The following is a 12,602-nucleotide window of genomic DNA, read 5'->3' on the forward strand; positions in this document are numbered from 1 at the left end:
CTGGACTCGAGATTAAATCCAATCTCTGTTTGTTTTCTCAAACCCTTCTCCTAATTTAATTGTTAATTCTTATATGCTTATGTGATTTAAGAATTAGCAATGTTCTTATGAATTAGTTATATATTCAATATATATATAATAATGTCTTTATCGTACAAGATTGATAACAATCTTAAAGCAGTTTTCTTCAATTTTCATACTTTCTTGTGAGTAGACGCAAAGGTCAATTTGATTGTTTAAATTGGATTTATTTATGGGTATATGAGTGGCCATTATTTGCCTCATTAATTAAATTAAATTTAGTGCATTAATTTCTTTGATCACTTGTTGCCATGTGCTTGAAATTAAAATAAATTTGATTTTAAGTGGTGCTTTGTTTAAGCATAACAGGTACGAGGCAAAAGTAAGCACAAAGTTGTTGGATAATTGGTTTCTTATAAGGCTATTGATGCTTTAATGGTTATTGATTTATGATCAACTTATATTCAAGTGGACATATTTGGTGACATCTCTCTCGGGTTGATCATTATAAATTGGTAGATTAAACCCAAATTTATAATTCGTCCATGTTTTCGCTATTAATGGATAGTTTATTATGTTTTGTTAACATGGTGATTGATTTCTTAATTCTGAATTGATTTTGGAATTATTAGTACACTGATACAAGAATCGTATATGCTATAGTTTACATGCGTGTTTGCAAGTTTATAACATGATATTGCTATGCAATTAAATGATATGGCTACATAAATGTGACCCTTCATGATGGAACTTGATTATTTGGTGATTAATTATTTTAATCATTGTTGAGTGATGATAAGGCATCAATTGTTATTGTTTAATCTTTAATAATGGAGTTATATCACAAATTTGTAATACTGGATAGAATGCAGTAACATGTTTGTTGTTAAATAATGTGACGAGGTGGGCAGCTGAAGTGAACCAGATTTACAATTGCTCAGGATTCTCCACATTAAAAAACCTAATGGGCCTGGAGTACAGGTTATGGGTCGGCACATAAATTATATTTTTCTGGTTGGATTTTTCCTCCAGTTAAATAGTAATTTCACGTGTTGGTGTCGGTCTGCTGCGGCAGTGACACACGAGCCTATTATAGTGATCCATATGATACTTAATACGGCGAATATTGATCTCAGTAGTTACGCTGAACTTCGGAGAGAATCCGAAAAGTTGTTAACCCTAACGCATCAGTTGATCAAGGATCACTGAATGTGGGGTTATTGAAGATTTATATTCTTCCTTGGGCCTTTTATGGTTGTACCAGTAGGTGAGCCAGAAATGTAGGTTCGTGTGAACCATGTAAATATTTTAGAGAAATTCGGTAATTGAATTTTTAATGATAAGAACCACGGGAAGTTCTTTAAACATGATATTAAAATCTTATAGGTTTTAATGAATGACGTAAAACCTGCTCAGATGAGAGGTAGTGACACGATACGTGTTTACTGTCTGGTTTGATAGTAAAACATTTATCACCCGTACTCGTAGTCGAGTCAATATTGAAGCTAAATAGAGAGATGTGTGCTCTATAAACTCAAGGGCAAATCCAACTTAATACAGATAATTAAGATGGTAGTGATTAAATGTGATGATGAATAATCACCGGGCAAATTCTGTTTGCAACGTGAATATTCATGAGGTCATTGCACCTTACTCGCATTAAATAAATGGAGTAGATGCATGCTTGAGTTGCGCTCTGAGAGAGATGCAAAACGATTGTGATCAGCTCAGACTATCACTGAATTTGGGGATATTAGTTACGAAGGGCTAATCGTTCCTTAAACATGATACCACAGAAGGAAATAATTAAATTTCCTATTAGTTTTGGAATATTTTCTGAAATTCTGTAAAATATTAAAATTGTGGGGGTATCTAAAATAGAAAATTATTGAATTTTCTATGAATAGTGGAATGTAATGAAATATTCTTGAAAATAATTGAAATGTGGGGGTATCTCGAAACTTGATACCAATACCTCTGTTGGTAGCATGAGATCCAAAATCAATTGAGATATTTTGGATGGATACATAGACAATGGTTGAGTCTAATAATATCCGATATATGAATCTAATTTTTGAGATTCGTAAGAATACTATTACAGAGTTTAGGAATGCTTATGCGATAAGCTAGTAGATCCTAGTAGATCTGTAATTAAAAGTCATCTAAATGAACTTACGAGTTATTGGATGAATGTGATGATGAACCTGCAGAGAGCAAAAGACTTGGATAATTGCTAGTCCCGATTGTCTTGATAATTTGCTTGAAGGTGAACTCGTAAATTTAATAGAAGCAATGCGCTTCTCGTATAATTTCTTGATAAGTGAATATATCAAGAGAAAATTTGACTATTACTAAGAGTCAATAAATCAAGATTTTCTAGCACGTGTACTAGAAAATGGATTGTGCATGTTCTCTCTATGTCCTTTGTGGGGGGAAAGGATGTTAAGAAATAGAGAGAGTGGTTCTGTTTGACAGAATCTTGTTTAAAAAATATATAGATCTTCTTACGAGATAGAAGCATTAGGACCCAAATGAATTTTTAAATTGGAAAAATATATCTGGGTCTGAAGGAAGTATAAGGTCAGACTGATACAAAAATATTACAGTCGAAAGTGATGACCTTATATAATTTATGAAATATTCTCGAGTTTTGAGAATAATGTTCATTAAGATGATACTAAAATTATCGTATTGTGAAATTTAAAAGTGCATCAATGAACATTGAGATGGTCTTTCTAAATAGATATTTGGAGAAATATCTATTTACGTGAACCCGATAGTTGCTCTAGATAAAGCAAGAGTAGAAAATCTGTATTTTCGGTGATCATGTTGAGTGAAACAACATTGACACGAAATAATGGCATATTAAATTTGATATTGCTATGATAAGCAATGGCTTCAAATAAATGACATGGTTGCTATTTTGAGGACGCTCAAAATTGGTTGCTATGTGAATAAGGATTGCCAGTTTAAGGACGCTTAAACTCGGTAATGATGCAAACTGAAATTGCTGGTTTTTGGAACGCTAAAAGCTGGTAATATCAATAACAGGTGAAGCCTTAAGTAATAACTAGTAAAGTTATTTCATAAATGTGAAATATGTCAATATGAGATGTCAAACTGATTCAAAATCAGAGAATTGACAAGCGTGCATGTGTTATTTACACATGATATGCAAGTCATAATTGATTGCATGTGAGTGATCTGATCATTACGGGAAGTAATGACAAGAGGATCATCTCTGAAAATCTTGATGAGATTGAAAAGTTTTATTTGAAGATTACAATCTTCGTGACTTTAAAAGTTTTAGATGATACATGTCACATGTTGGTGATGTGAATTTTGAAGAGATCAACGAAGCTAAAGTTGTCATAGCTGGAATGGATTTATGGATTTATATTTATCTAAGCGTAGATGAACAAGGATCTCTCAAGAAGGATTGCAAGTCTGTTGTACTTTTTAAAATTGTACAAAATTAGACATAGGCTATACAGTTGGTAAACTGGGTAGATGCACGAGTACAATGGAAATTGGTCACTTGGAAGTGATTGCAATGAGATTTAAGGTGTATGATATGTGCTCGTGAGCTTGGACTGCAATACGAAAGATATCTAATTGTACTATGTGAATATATTATGTAAATTAGATATTTGACTTTAAGAACTTAAAAGTCATTCGAGAATACATTTCACACTTAGCAGTCGTGTCATGGAAATCCTAAACTTAGCTTAATTCATGATGGAATACGAGTCTGGTGCATAAAATAAATGCAGTTAAAAGGCTGAGTAGCCACTTTGTAAGGATATTCCTAAATGACAAGGAAAATGTGTCTTCAATATGCATATATCGTGTAATCAATATGCAAATTGGGAGATCACATTATTGTGTATGAAATGGTATGTCTCACATCTATGATGAGGACATAATACCATTAAACAACTATTCTCAACGAGAATTATCATGATTGACTATGTAAAGTCAAATGATAATGTTTGGATCCACTGACCAGATGGTTAAACTGAGTGAATCTGTTTAAGACAAGGGAATCTAGTTAGACCGAGAGATAGTTGTCAAATCATCGAGAGGAATGAGCCTTGCCTATTGCTTAACGGCGTCATGGTGGACACCCAACCTTGCTGACTGGAGATCCCAAGAACTTGGTTCAATGGGACAACTAAATCATGATGACTAAATCACTGTGGGGGTAACCCCTGGCCTATTTCTATGATGATGAAACAGTGAGACCCGTAAGGTACGAGGTTAAGCTTTATGCTTTTAATGATCTTTGACGAATACAAGGATTTCAAGTTTGAATACATAATATTCGGTTGAGTAAACGCGGGTTACTCTATAAGAAAAAGATCACCTATGTAAGAGAGAAGTATGGCCGCTTCAAAGGAGAATTGCGAGGCACAATTCTTTAGAAACTCTTGCAGAACCAGGACGATGTTCCAGGGCCAAAATGGACATAATCATGAGAACTGAATGAGTCAGGAAAGATATAGTGATGAGTATGTCATCGTTTACACAAACGGTCGAACAGTTCAAGGACATCGCGTCATACTGTCTACCAGTAAAGTCGATATACTTATTCGAGCGAAGGTTCAAGGAGCATTCTCTACCTATCGTATGCTATATCTGACCGCCGGAACTATCACCAAGTCAAGCTCCGCGTCTGTCTGTCTATGTGGCGTCTATGTGGTGCGTGCTACTGGACCATCAATCTCATTTGTGGGGGATTGTTGGACAAACTTAGTATTTTAGACTAAGTTGTGAATCATTTTGAGACTCTATATGAGTGAGACACATTATGTGTTAGTGGTGTGTATTTATTGGAACGTATTCTTCTCTTCGAGGGGATTCCAACGCATATTAACACGCTCAAAATGAGTAAAAGGTGAATGAGAACTGATATTCCAAAGTTTTACCTTATAATATGAAAAGTGGTTTTGTACCATATCGAGAGTAACACAAACCTATTCCTTAGTTTTTCTTATAAATACCATGTACCACATCGAAAAGAAAAACAAGTCCTTTCAAGCCTCTCTTTATAAATAGAGTCTTAGGGCACCAGTTTTATTAAGTCAAGTAAATAAGAGTCATCTCTTTCATTCTTGGTCTCTTTAGTCTTAATTTTTTCCAATATTCCGGTGATAGTTCTCGGGCTCAGTTCAAGTTCGCTGAGAGTATATTCGATCTATCGATTATACTAGTATCTCGTTTTATCCTGGGAAGCAGGTCGCTAAACACGGATGGTGCGGGGCGAAACTGCTTTAAGGAGACAGTTTTCTGGACTCGAGATTAAATCCAATCTCTGTTTGTTTTCTCAAACCCTTCTCCTAATTTAATTGTTAATTCTTATATGCTTATGTGATTTAAGAATTAGCAATGTTCTTATGAATTAGTTATATATTCAATATATATATAATAATGTCTTTATCGTACAAGATTGATAACAAATACTTTGTTGATAGACCAAGTGAAAAATGAGGGACAAATTCATATGTTAAATTTTGTGGTCTGGCTTAATAAATATATGTAACCTTAACTTGATTCATTTTTACTATTTTTATTCTTCTGCCTGCAGTGTTGCTCTTGTGAAGCAGATCCTATGCGTCCCAAATATTTGGATGAAAACACCATAATTCACCGTTATAGTCCTGGAGAATACAAATTATATGGGTAAGTGTGTTTTGTCAACTGTGTTCTTTTTAATTAGGAATTATAGATACTAATTAATTTGATTTGCACTCTTATTTACAGGCTACCAGTTCCAAAGCTTAATCAAGTTCTTGGTTTGGTTGGGTCATCTTTGATTGGCAAGTCGGTGGTATTTGATATTTTTTCCAGGAAAGTAATACCCAACCTTGGACGCCCTGAAGTAATTCCTCTTTCCCTTTCTCTATAAATGTGATTGTCATGATCATAGATATCGCCTTTCTGGTTGTTAGCTTTTTATTGTTCTTTTCAGAATCCTCCTACTTGGGAAGAAATTTTCGAGTACTTAAAGGGCTCCAACGACAACATGTATAACTACTTCACTCGCTTAGTGCAGGACCAAGTGAAGGTTTTTCCCCCTTTCTTATGCTTAGTTTTGTTTCATCACAATTACCTTTTTAAAACTCTATAGTTGTTGTTATTATTCCTGTAGCAGTGTTTAAGACCTGATTGCCATTTCCTCGCTTGTATTCAGCTACTAAATATGTTAAAAGTTCTTACAGCAATGTTGCGCATAGTATATAAGTTTAATTTTTTAACATATGTGCAAGTTTGTTTTTTTTAACATATTGCCAAAGTGTTTTCAAAAGCATTTATAGTTTGTCTTGACATATTCAATCTTCTTAGTACAGGGTGTTTATTTTATGCTCCTGAATGGTGAAAAGGTAGCAAAGAGTGTGAGCTATTTTTATGTCACAAAACACCATCAACCTTACCGAGGATCAGTGCCAACTTTCATAAATAAGAGATCTTGTATACTTTTAGCTCTCTGCATTAGTAGGTTCTTCTTTTATTGGTCAACCTGTTATGAAACCGTCGATTTCTTGTCACCATAAATATAAAACTATGCATATAGAATTAGTCACCTGATACCTGTAACTGAGCTTATGTCAGAAGTGGCTAAACAAAGTGTGGGCTAGTTCTAGTAGTTCTGTACAGTGTATTGTTTCCTACTTTCATGTTCTCCTTCTGGTCGTGGCAACGTTTGCTTCATTTGATGTAAATGTACTTTTACCTTGTTTTATTATAAGTGGTTGTGTACTCATATTTTATTTTACTTATAAGGTATGCGTTACGCAAGATTCTAAAATATTTGCTCGAAGAGGTCTTCGAGGAATTGTTGGGGAATTGCTGGACAGCAGAGATGAGACAGGCATGAAAGCAAAAATTTGTTCTGAGCTTGGTTTAAATCAGATTTTAGAACGTAATCTGGTACACATGTCTTCTGGGGAGTTTCAGAGGTTTTCTATTGGTTTAGTTGCCATACAGAAAGCTGGAGTGTACATCTTTGAACAACCCTCTAATTTTCTTGATGTTAAACAGAGGCATAAGGCTGCTCAAGTTATTCGATCTCTAAGCAGGCCCGACAGGTCCTTATATATTATGCCATCTTGATGTACATTGCATGTGTTTGGCCTTGTGTTTTACATTAAAAGCTGCACTCAATCTTTTTGAAAGCACTAGATCAGGTAGTTTTATTTTCGGAAAACTGCTTGCATCTCTGTGGAACTCATGGCCAAACACCCTCACTGTTTTCTGTATGATCCATTAGTTATTTTACATTTTTGTTAAAATATAAATTTCAGCTATGTGATGGTTGCCGATAATGACTTGAGTGTTCTGGGTTATGTATCGGACTATATTTGCTGCTTATATGGACTACGCGGTGCCTACGGAGTTGTGAGTCTTCCATTATCTGTCAGAGAAGGTATCAATGTGTTCTTAAATGGTTTTGTGCAGATTGGAAATTCTGAGGAATCACCTGCTTATGAGGTATTCTTCTATGAGACAACTAAAATATGCAGTTACAGCCGAGCTTGATATGATTATTCTCTGTTTCTCCAGGTCAAAAAGGCTTCGAATGTACATGCTGAGGAACTGGAACCAGTAGCACGATATAAATATCCTAGCATTAGTATAACCCGGGGTAGTTTCAAGCTTAAGTTGAACGAGGGCGAATTTACAGCTAATCAAATCACTGTAATACTGGGTGAGAATGGGACTGGAAAATCAACTTTTATCCAAATGCTGGTATGTGGTATCTTTTGTCATGTAATACATTGTCTAACACAAACAGCTTATTTAATTTCTATGTTGTTCATGGTTGGAGTTGTTTGCTATGCGAAAACCTTTACAGGCTGGTTTCTTGAAGCCTGATACAGTCGTAGGCTCCGCCATCCAGATGCCCAAATTTTGTGTATCATACAAGGCCCAGAAAATTAAACCATATTTTCCTTTATCAGTTCGCGATTTGCTAAATCAGAATTTTTTTGATGCCTGTCAAGATCCCGAGTTTATGTTGTACGTGTTGGAACCTCTCGGAATTATTGATTTGATGAAAAGAAGAGTTATTGACTTCATTCGAGGACAGGTGCAAAGACTAGCACTCTGTCTGTGCCTCGGGAAGGTAACGATTTCCTATCAGTGGAATTTAGTCTATTAATTGCACTTGATTTGTATTATGCAGCAGTTTCTTACTCTAGAACTAACCGGGCTTTCAGGTGATATAGATCATAAATTTCCTATATATATTTAAGTATCTACTCAGGCAAGAAACACAGTTTAATCCGTTCCTTTTTCTATGGAGTAGATTTGTTACCCTTGAAACCGAAAAGATTAAGACTTTCCTGACCTCACAGCTGGATTTGACTCGTTAGGGAAGCATCATAAGAGTATATTATTCTAAAAAACAATTATAAAGTACACAACTGTTTGAATTGTTATTAGGCTTTAGATTGGGTGCTAAATGTTCCATGTACCTGTGTAGCATGCAGATTTATTTTTGATTGAATAAGCAAGTGCATATCTGTCTGCTGAACAAGATGTTATTGCATCTAAAGTCATAAAAGGGTTCATACGTCGTACCAAAAAAACAGCGGTAGTGGTGGATCATGACTTTATGTTGGTAACATATCTTGCTGACAGGGTCATAGTTTTTGAGGGGAGTCCATCAATTCATTGTACTGCAAATTCTCCTCGTGGTTTATTGGCTGGAATGAATCATTTCTTATCGGTAAGTCGTTCATATTGTTGCTATTGTCAAGACATGTCTGATTACTTATTAAATATGTGTCAATAACACTTGTTTCTTCTGTGGAACTTGGACATCTCGTGTAGGATAGACTCGACCACTTGCCAGCCAGTATTCAACAAGCCGAACTCTGCTAGCGACATGGAGCAGAAATCTGCTGGACATTACCACCCGGAAGATTAGTATGTTTATTGGCAGCAGTACATTGTAAAATTATGCAGCAGTCTCTTGCTGCTAGGTCACTTTGACATGCTAGCCACAGTGACACCTATCTTTAAAATGTGAGTCGCTTAATATGGTTTTTTTTGTTTGCAAAATCGTATGCAAATAAGAAATGAGATGCCTATTTCTCTTGAACCTGTGAATGCATGTTTGTTTTGATTTTAGTAAATAGGAGTCTTTTCCTCTCTTCTTTTCTGTTATCCACAAACTCTTCTTTTGTATAAAATGTGAATAAGATGAAACTACAAATTCAAGATTCTAAAACTGTTGTTTTCTTATACTATATGAGTAAATAAAATTGGAAATGAGCTGAATTAAGATTACTTGAAAGGACCGGTAATCTGTACTATATTATAATAGCCGGTGTATTATTCGTACTTTGGTTAACCCTGTTGGACTTACTCAGCAGGTCTAACTCCACATTAGTATAATATTGTTCGCTCTGTACCGAGCCTGCACAGATTTATTTTTGGGCACCTTCCAAAAGACCTCATATTAATGGAGTTATCTGGCTGCTGATATTCTAGCAATTTGCCCCTCCCACAAACGATGGAAGACAACTCATAACAATCTCCCATTTCACACATCGGGATCGATACTTGTCGGACCTGCCTCTTGATTGTGTGATCTGGCTCTCTCTTAATCTATACTGGAAGTCCATCTGGCTATCTGCTCCCCTATGCCCATACTGGAAGGCCCATTTGCCTCCCCTTTAAGCTCATCCTGGTGTAACCCTTCTGTCGCTTCCTAGGCCCATTTGCCTCCCCCTTAAGCCCATCCTGGAGCTCACTTGAGATTGTTTGGGACCGTTATAACCTGAAATTCTGATATTACTTTTTGGTCTTGCTCAGCAGGCCTAACTGCACAATAGTATGATATTGTCCGCTCTGGGCTGAGCCCGCACATATTTATTTTTGGGCACCTTCCAAAAAGCCTCATATTAATAGAGTTATATGGCTGCTTATATTATAGCAATCTGACCCTCCCACAAACGATGTGAGATAACTTTTAACAAACCCCTCATTTTGGTTATCTCTTATCACAGCCGTTAGATCTTTCTCATCAACTGATCAAAACCGTTATATGTAAACATTACAGTTATATTCACATAAAAATTTTAACCTATTATTTTTTATATATACAATGACGAATATACCTAATATCGATATAGTTTACTCGACAAGAATGAGTGAGATACATCCCATCTTCTTCAACAACTTTCATGTCTAAACCACTAACATCATACGGAGATGCTCCAAAATTTCTCCACAATTTCAGGGAGATGACCGAAAATTTTACTAATATATTTTTATAGTTACTAATTAAAGAATTTCCCCTTCTGGGATGAGACCAGGAAGGGGGATTTTCATGGTCAGAGACCTCCATGGGTTGCCTGAAATTGAAGATATTATCCTGTAGTTATTGGGTGTCGTCATTGAGATGTGGGAAGAAACTTATTGTTTGCTTTATGAGCTACGTTCTTGTTATCAGCGGGTGTCCTTATTTTAGAACTTTTTAGTAATACTTCACTTTGCACCGCAAAGTTTGGGATCACTTGTCTTGCTATTCGTTGGGTGCCTCTCATTCGGGAGACAAGGATGGGTCCAGCATTTGAAGTAAGTCATTATTATACTAGTGGTTATGACGTAAGGAAACAACTGGGAGCTGAGAGTTATCCTCGGCCAGGAAAATGTCATATCCGTGAAGTCTTGAAATCTTAGTCGAAACGTGTGCCTTCGTTGCTAGGCCTCATTGTTCTACAATTCTAAGACTATTTAAAGATGGTTATGAGGTTCTCTAACTGGGCCTCAGAATGGGAGAAATGGGTCATATAAGTTTATTGTTCCCTAAGAACTATGTTGACTTAATTCCCAATAAATAGGGATACATAGGTATATTGTGAGAAGTTGAAAGTGAAGAGCTCTGAAACAGACATCACTAACCTTGAACAGTCTCAACCACCAATTACATATAACCACCACACTACAGTCAATTTTCAGGCGAATAACCACAATCGTAAATCTTTATCTAGACAATGAACCTCAATTTTTTTGTTACCAAATTGGTGTTAAACTGAGGGCCAATTTGATTTCTTGTTCTCATGATTTCTCTAATCTTCGAATATAACGATAGCTAATACAGTCAAGTATGTAGATCAAATAACAAATGATAGTTGGTTTCCCTGAATTTGCATGGCTAATGACTATAATACTAATGCGAACTTTTTCTTTCGTAGTAAAACGTGGATTGTCACACTTAACCATTCCAGACTTCCGAAAATTAATCTTAACTCGTTCTACTGACACACTTCCCGTAACTCAAATCTTGTGTACATATTTAAATAAGTGAAGATTGAGTTCACTTCAGGGACTTTTAAGCTCAACTAACATGTCATATGCTTGATAGTGAGTTGGGTCCATGTAATACGATAGTCTTGTGAAACTCCCAATAATGTTATCACACTCGAGTCCGAAAATGGGGGTAAAAGGAATTTTGTTAGGAGCATCCAACCTCCGATAAACAGGAACAAACTTCTTTCTTAATCTCATCATACCTTGCCTCAGAATATAAGAAAGATTTATGTCCTGTTTAATTATCTTTCTTGTTGGTTTAAGATGCAATGTTTTCAGATTGGGCTCATGTTAGTAAAAGATGTTCCCGGTGTGAAGATTTAAAATGCAGTGCCAATGTGGCAAGACATTATGCTCAATGTAGGGTTTTGTTTATAAATTGTATGATTATTAATTTAAGTTAACGTAAGAAAAAATTATTTTAAGATGAAATGATAAATGCAAGTCCAATGCATAAATATAGTTGGTCTAATAGGTATAATATAAAATCAAAATGAAAAAAAATCACTGCAATGAATAGTTATACTTGGTCTTATAAGTACATAAATTGATGGTTGGCCTTGTAAATTGGGGATGCTGCTTCAGATTATAGATAGTTATAGTTACCCTTACCACATCATTAAATAACTATAAATAAATAAAATTTTAAACAGTGAGACAAAACTTCACTAAAAATGGAAATATGTGTTTGTAAATTAGAATTAGCATTAGAGTTGAAGTCCTCTTTCGACACCAAAATACACTTTTTGGTCTCAAATTATAGCAATAACTATAACCATTTTCGCTTTAGCATTGGACTTGCTATAAGAAATTATATATATATATATTATATTTACATAAAATGTAACAGTAAATTTTATAATTTTATAATTTTATTATAAAATATGTTAAAAGCAATATTAAAAAGTATGTGTTATCACTTATGCTCACAACATTTTGCATGATTCAGATATAGGGTTTGTGAGTCACGCTATTAGAAATATAATGTCCATGGTGTTTTACTGTTGTTGGTGCTCAAATATTTGAGGAAATTCTTTAACTGTTCTCCTACCAGGACTAAATGTCGTTAATAAGTGTGTGTTGGTTTTTGTTTTTGTGTTTCATAAAGCTTTCGTTTGTTCAGGATGTTGTCAATGTTGGTGGTGGTGTTTGGTTGCGTGATGGTGGTGTTTGGTTGTGGGATGGTGGTAGTGTTGCTCGAATTGAGCTTTTTCAAACAATTGAGGTGGTTCCCCAGGCTGCCCGCTTAGTACTATGTA

At 35.2% G+C, this 12,602-nt stretch overlaps 1 protein-coding gene across 4 annotated transcripts; it reads left to right on the forward strand.

The window, feature by feature from the left end:
- The first annotated feature begins 5,479 nt into the window (after positions 1 to 5,479).
- On the forward strand, positions 5,480 to 9,177 carry LOC141687096 (ABC transporter E family member 2-like). Of its 4 annotated transcripts, none has more exons than XM_074492253.1 (9): positions 5,480 to 5,703; positions 5,785 to 5,902; positions 5,993 to 6,088; positions 6,805 to 7,109; positions 7,326 to 7,512; positions 7,585 to 7,770; positions 7,877 to 8,146; positions 8,507 to 8,752; positions 8,857 to 9,177. In XM_074492253.1, the coding sequence occupies exons 1-8, from the start codon at positions 5,633 to 5,635 to the stop codon at positions 8,531 to 8,533; spliced, it is 1,260 nt and encodes a 419-aa protein (XP_074348354.1). In that variant the 5' UTR covers positions 5,480 to 5,632; the 3' UTR covers positions 8,534 to 8,752; positions 8,857 to 9,177. The 4 variants fall into 4 exon arrangements, with proteins under 4 accessions (XP_074348354.1, XP_074348357.1, XP_074348356.1 ...); XM_074492256.1 differs by having other exon boundaries at positions 8,514 to 8,752; XM_074492255.1 differs by having other exon boundaries at positions 5,482 to 5,703; positions 8,665 to 8,752; positions 8,862 to 9,177.
- Positions 9,178 to 12,602: the final 3,425 nt, after the last annotated feature.

This window comes from Apium graveolens, chromosome 9 (assembly GCF_009905375.1).
Source record: "Apium graveolens cultivar Ventura chromosome 9, ASM990537v1, whole genome shotgun sequence".
Classification (NCBI taxonomy): Eukaryota; Viridiplantae; Streptophyta; class Magnoliopsida; order Apiales; family Apiaceae; genus Apium; species Apium graveolens.

Bases quoted from the DNA above. Each gene is read 5' to 3' on its own strand.
- LOC141687096 (XM_074492253.1), top strand. From the start codon at position 5,633: ATGCGTCCCAAATATTTGGATGAAAACACCATAATTCACCGTTATAGT. The intron at 5,903-5,992 runs GTAATTCCTCTT...TGTTCTTTTCAG, and splicing joins CCAACCTTGGACGCCCTGAA to AATCCTCCTACTTGGGAAGA. The intron at 7,771-7,876 runs GTATGTGGTATC...AAACCTTTACAG, and splicing joins CAACTTTTATCCAAATGCTG to GCTGGTTTCTTGAAGCCTGA.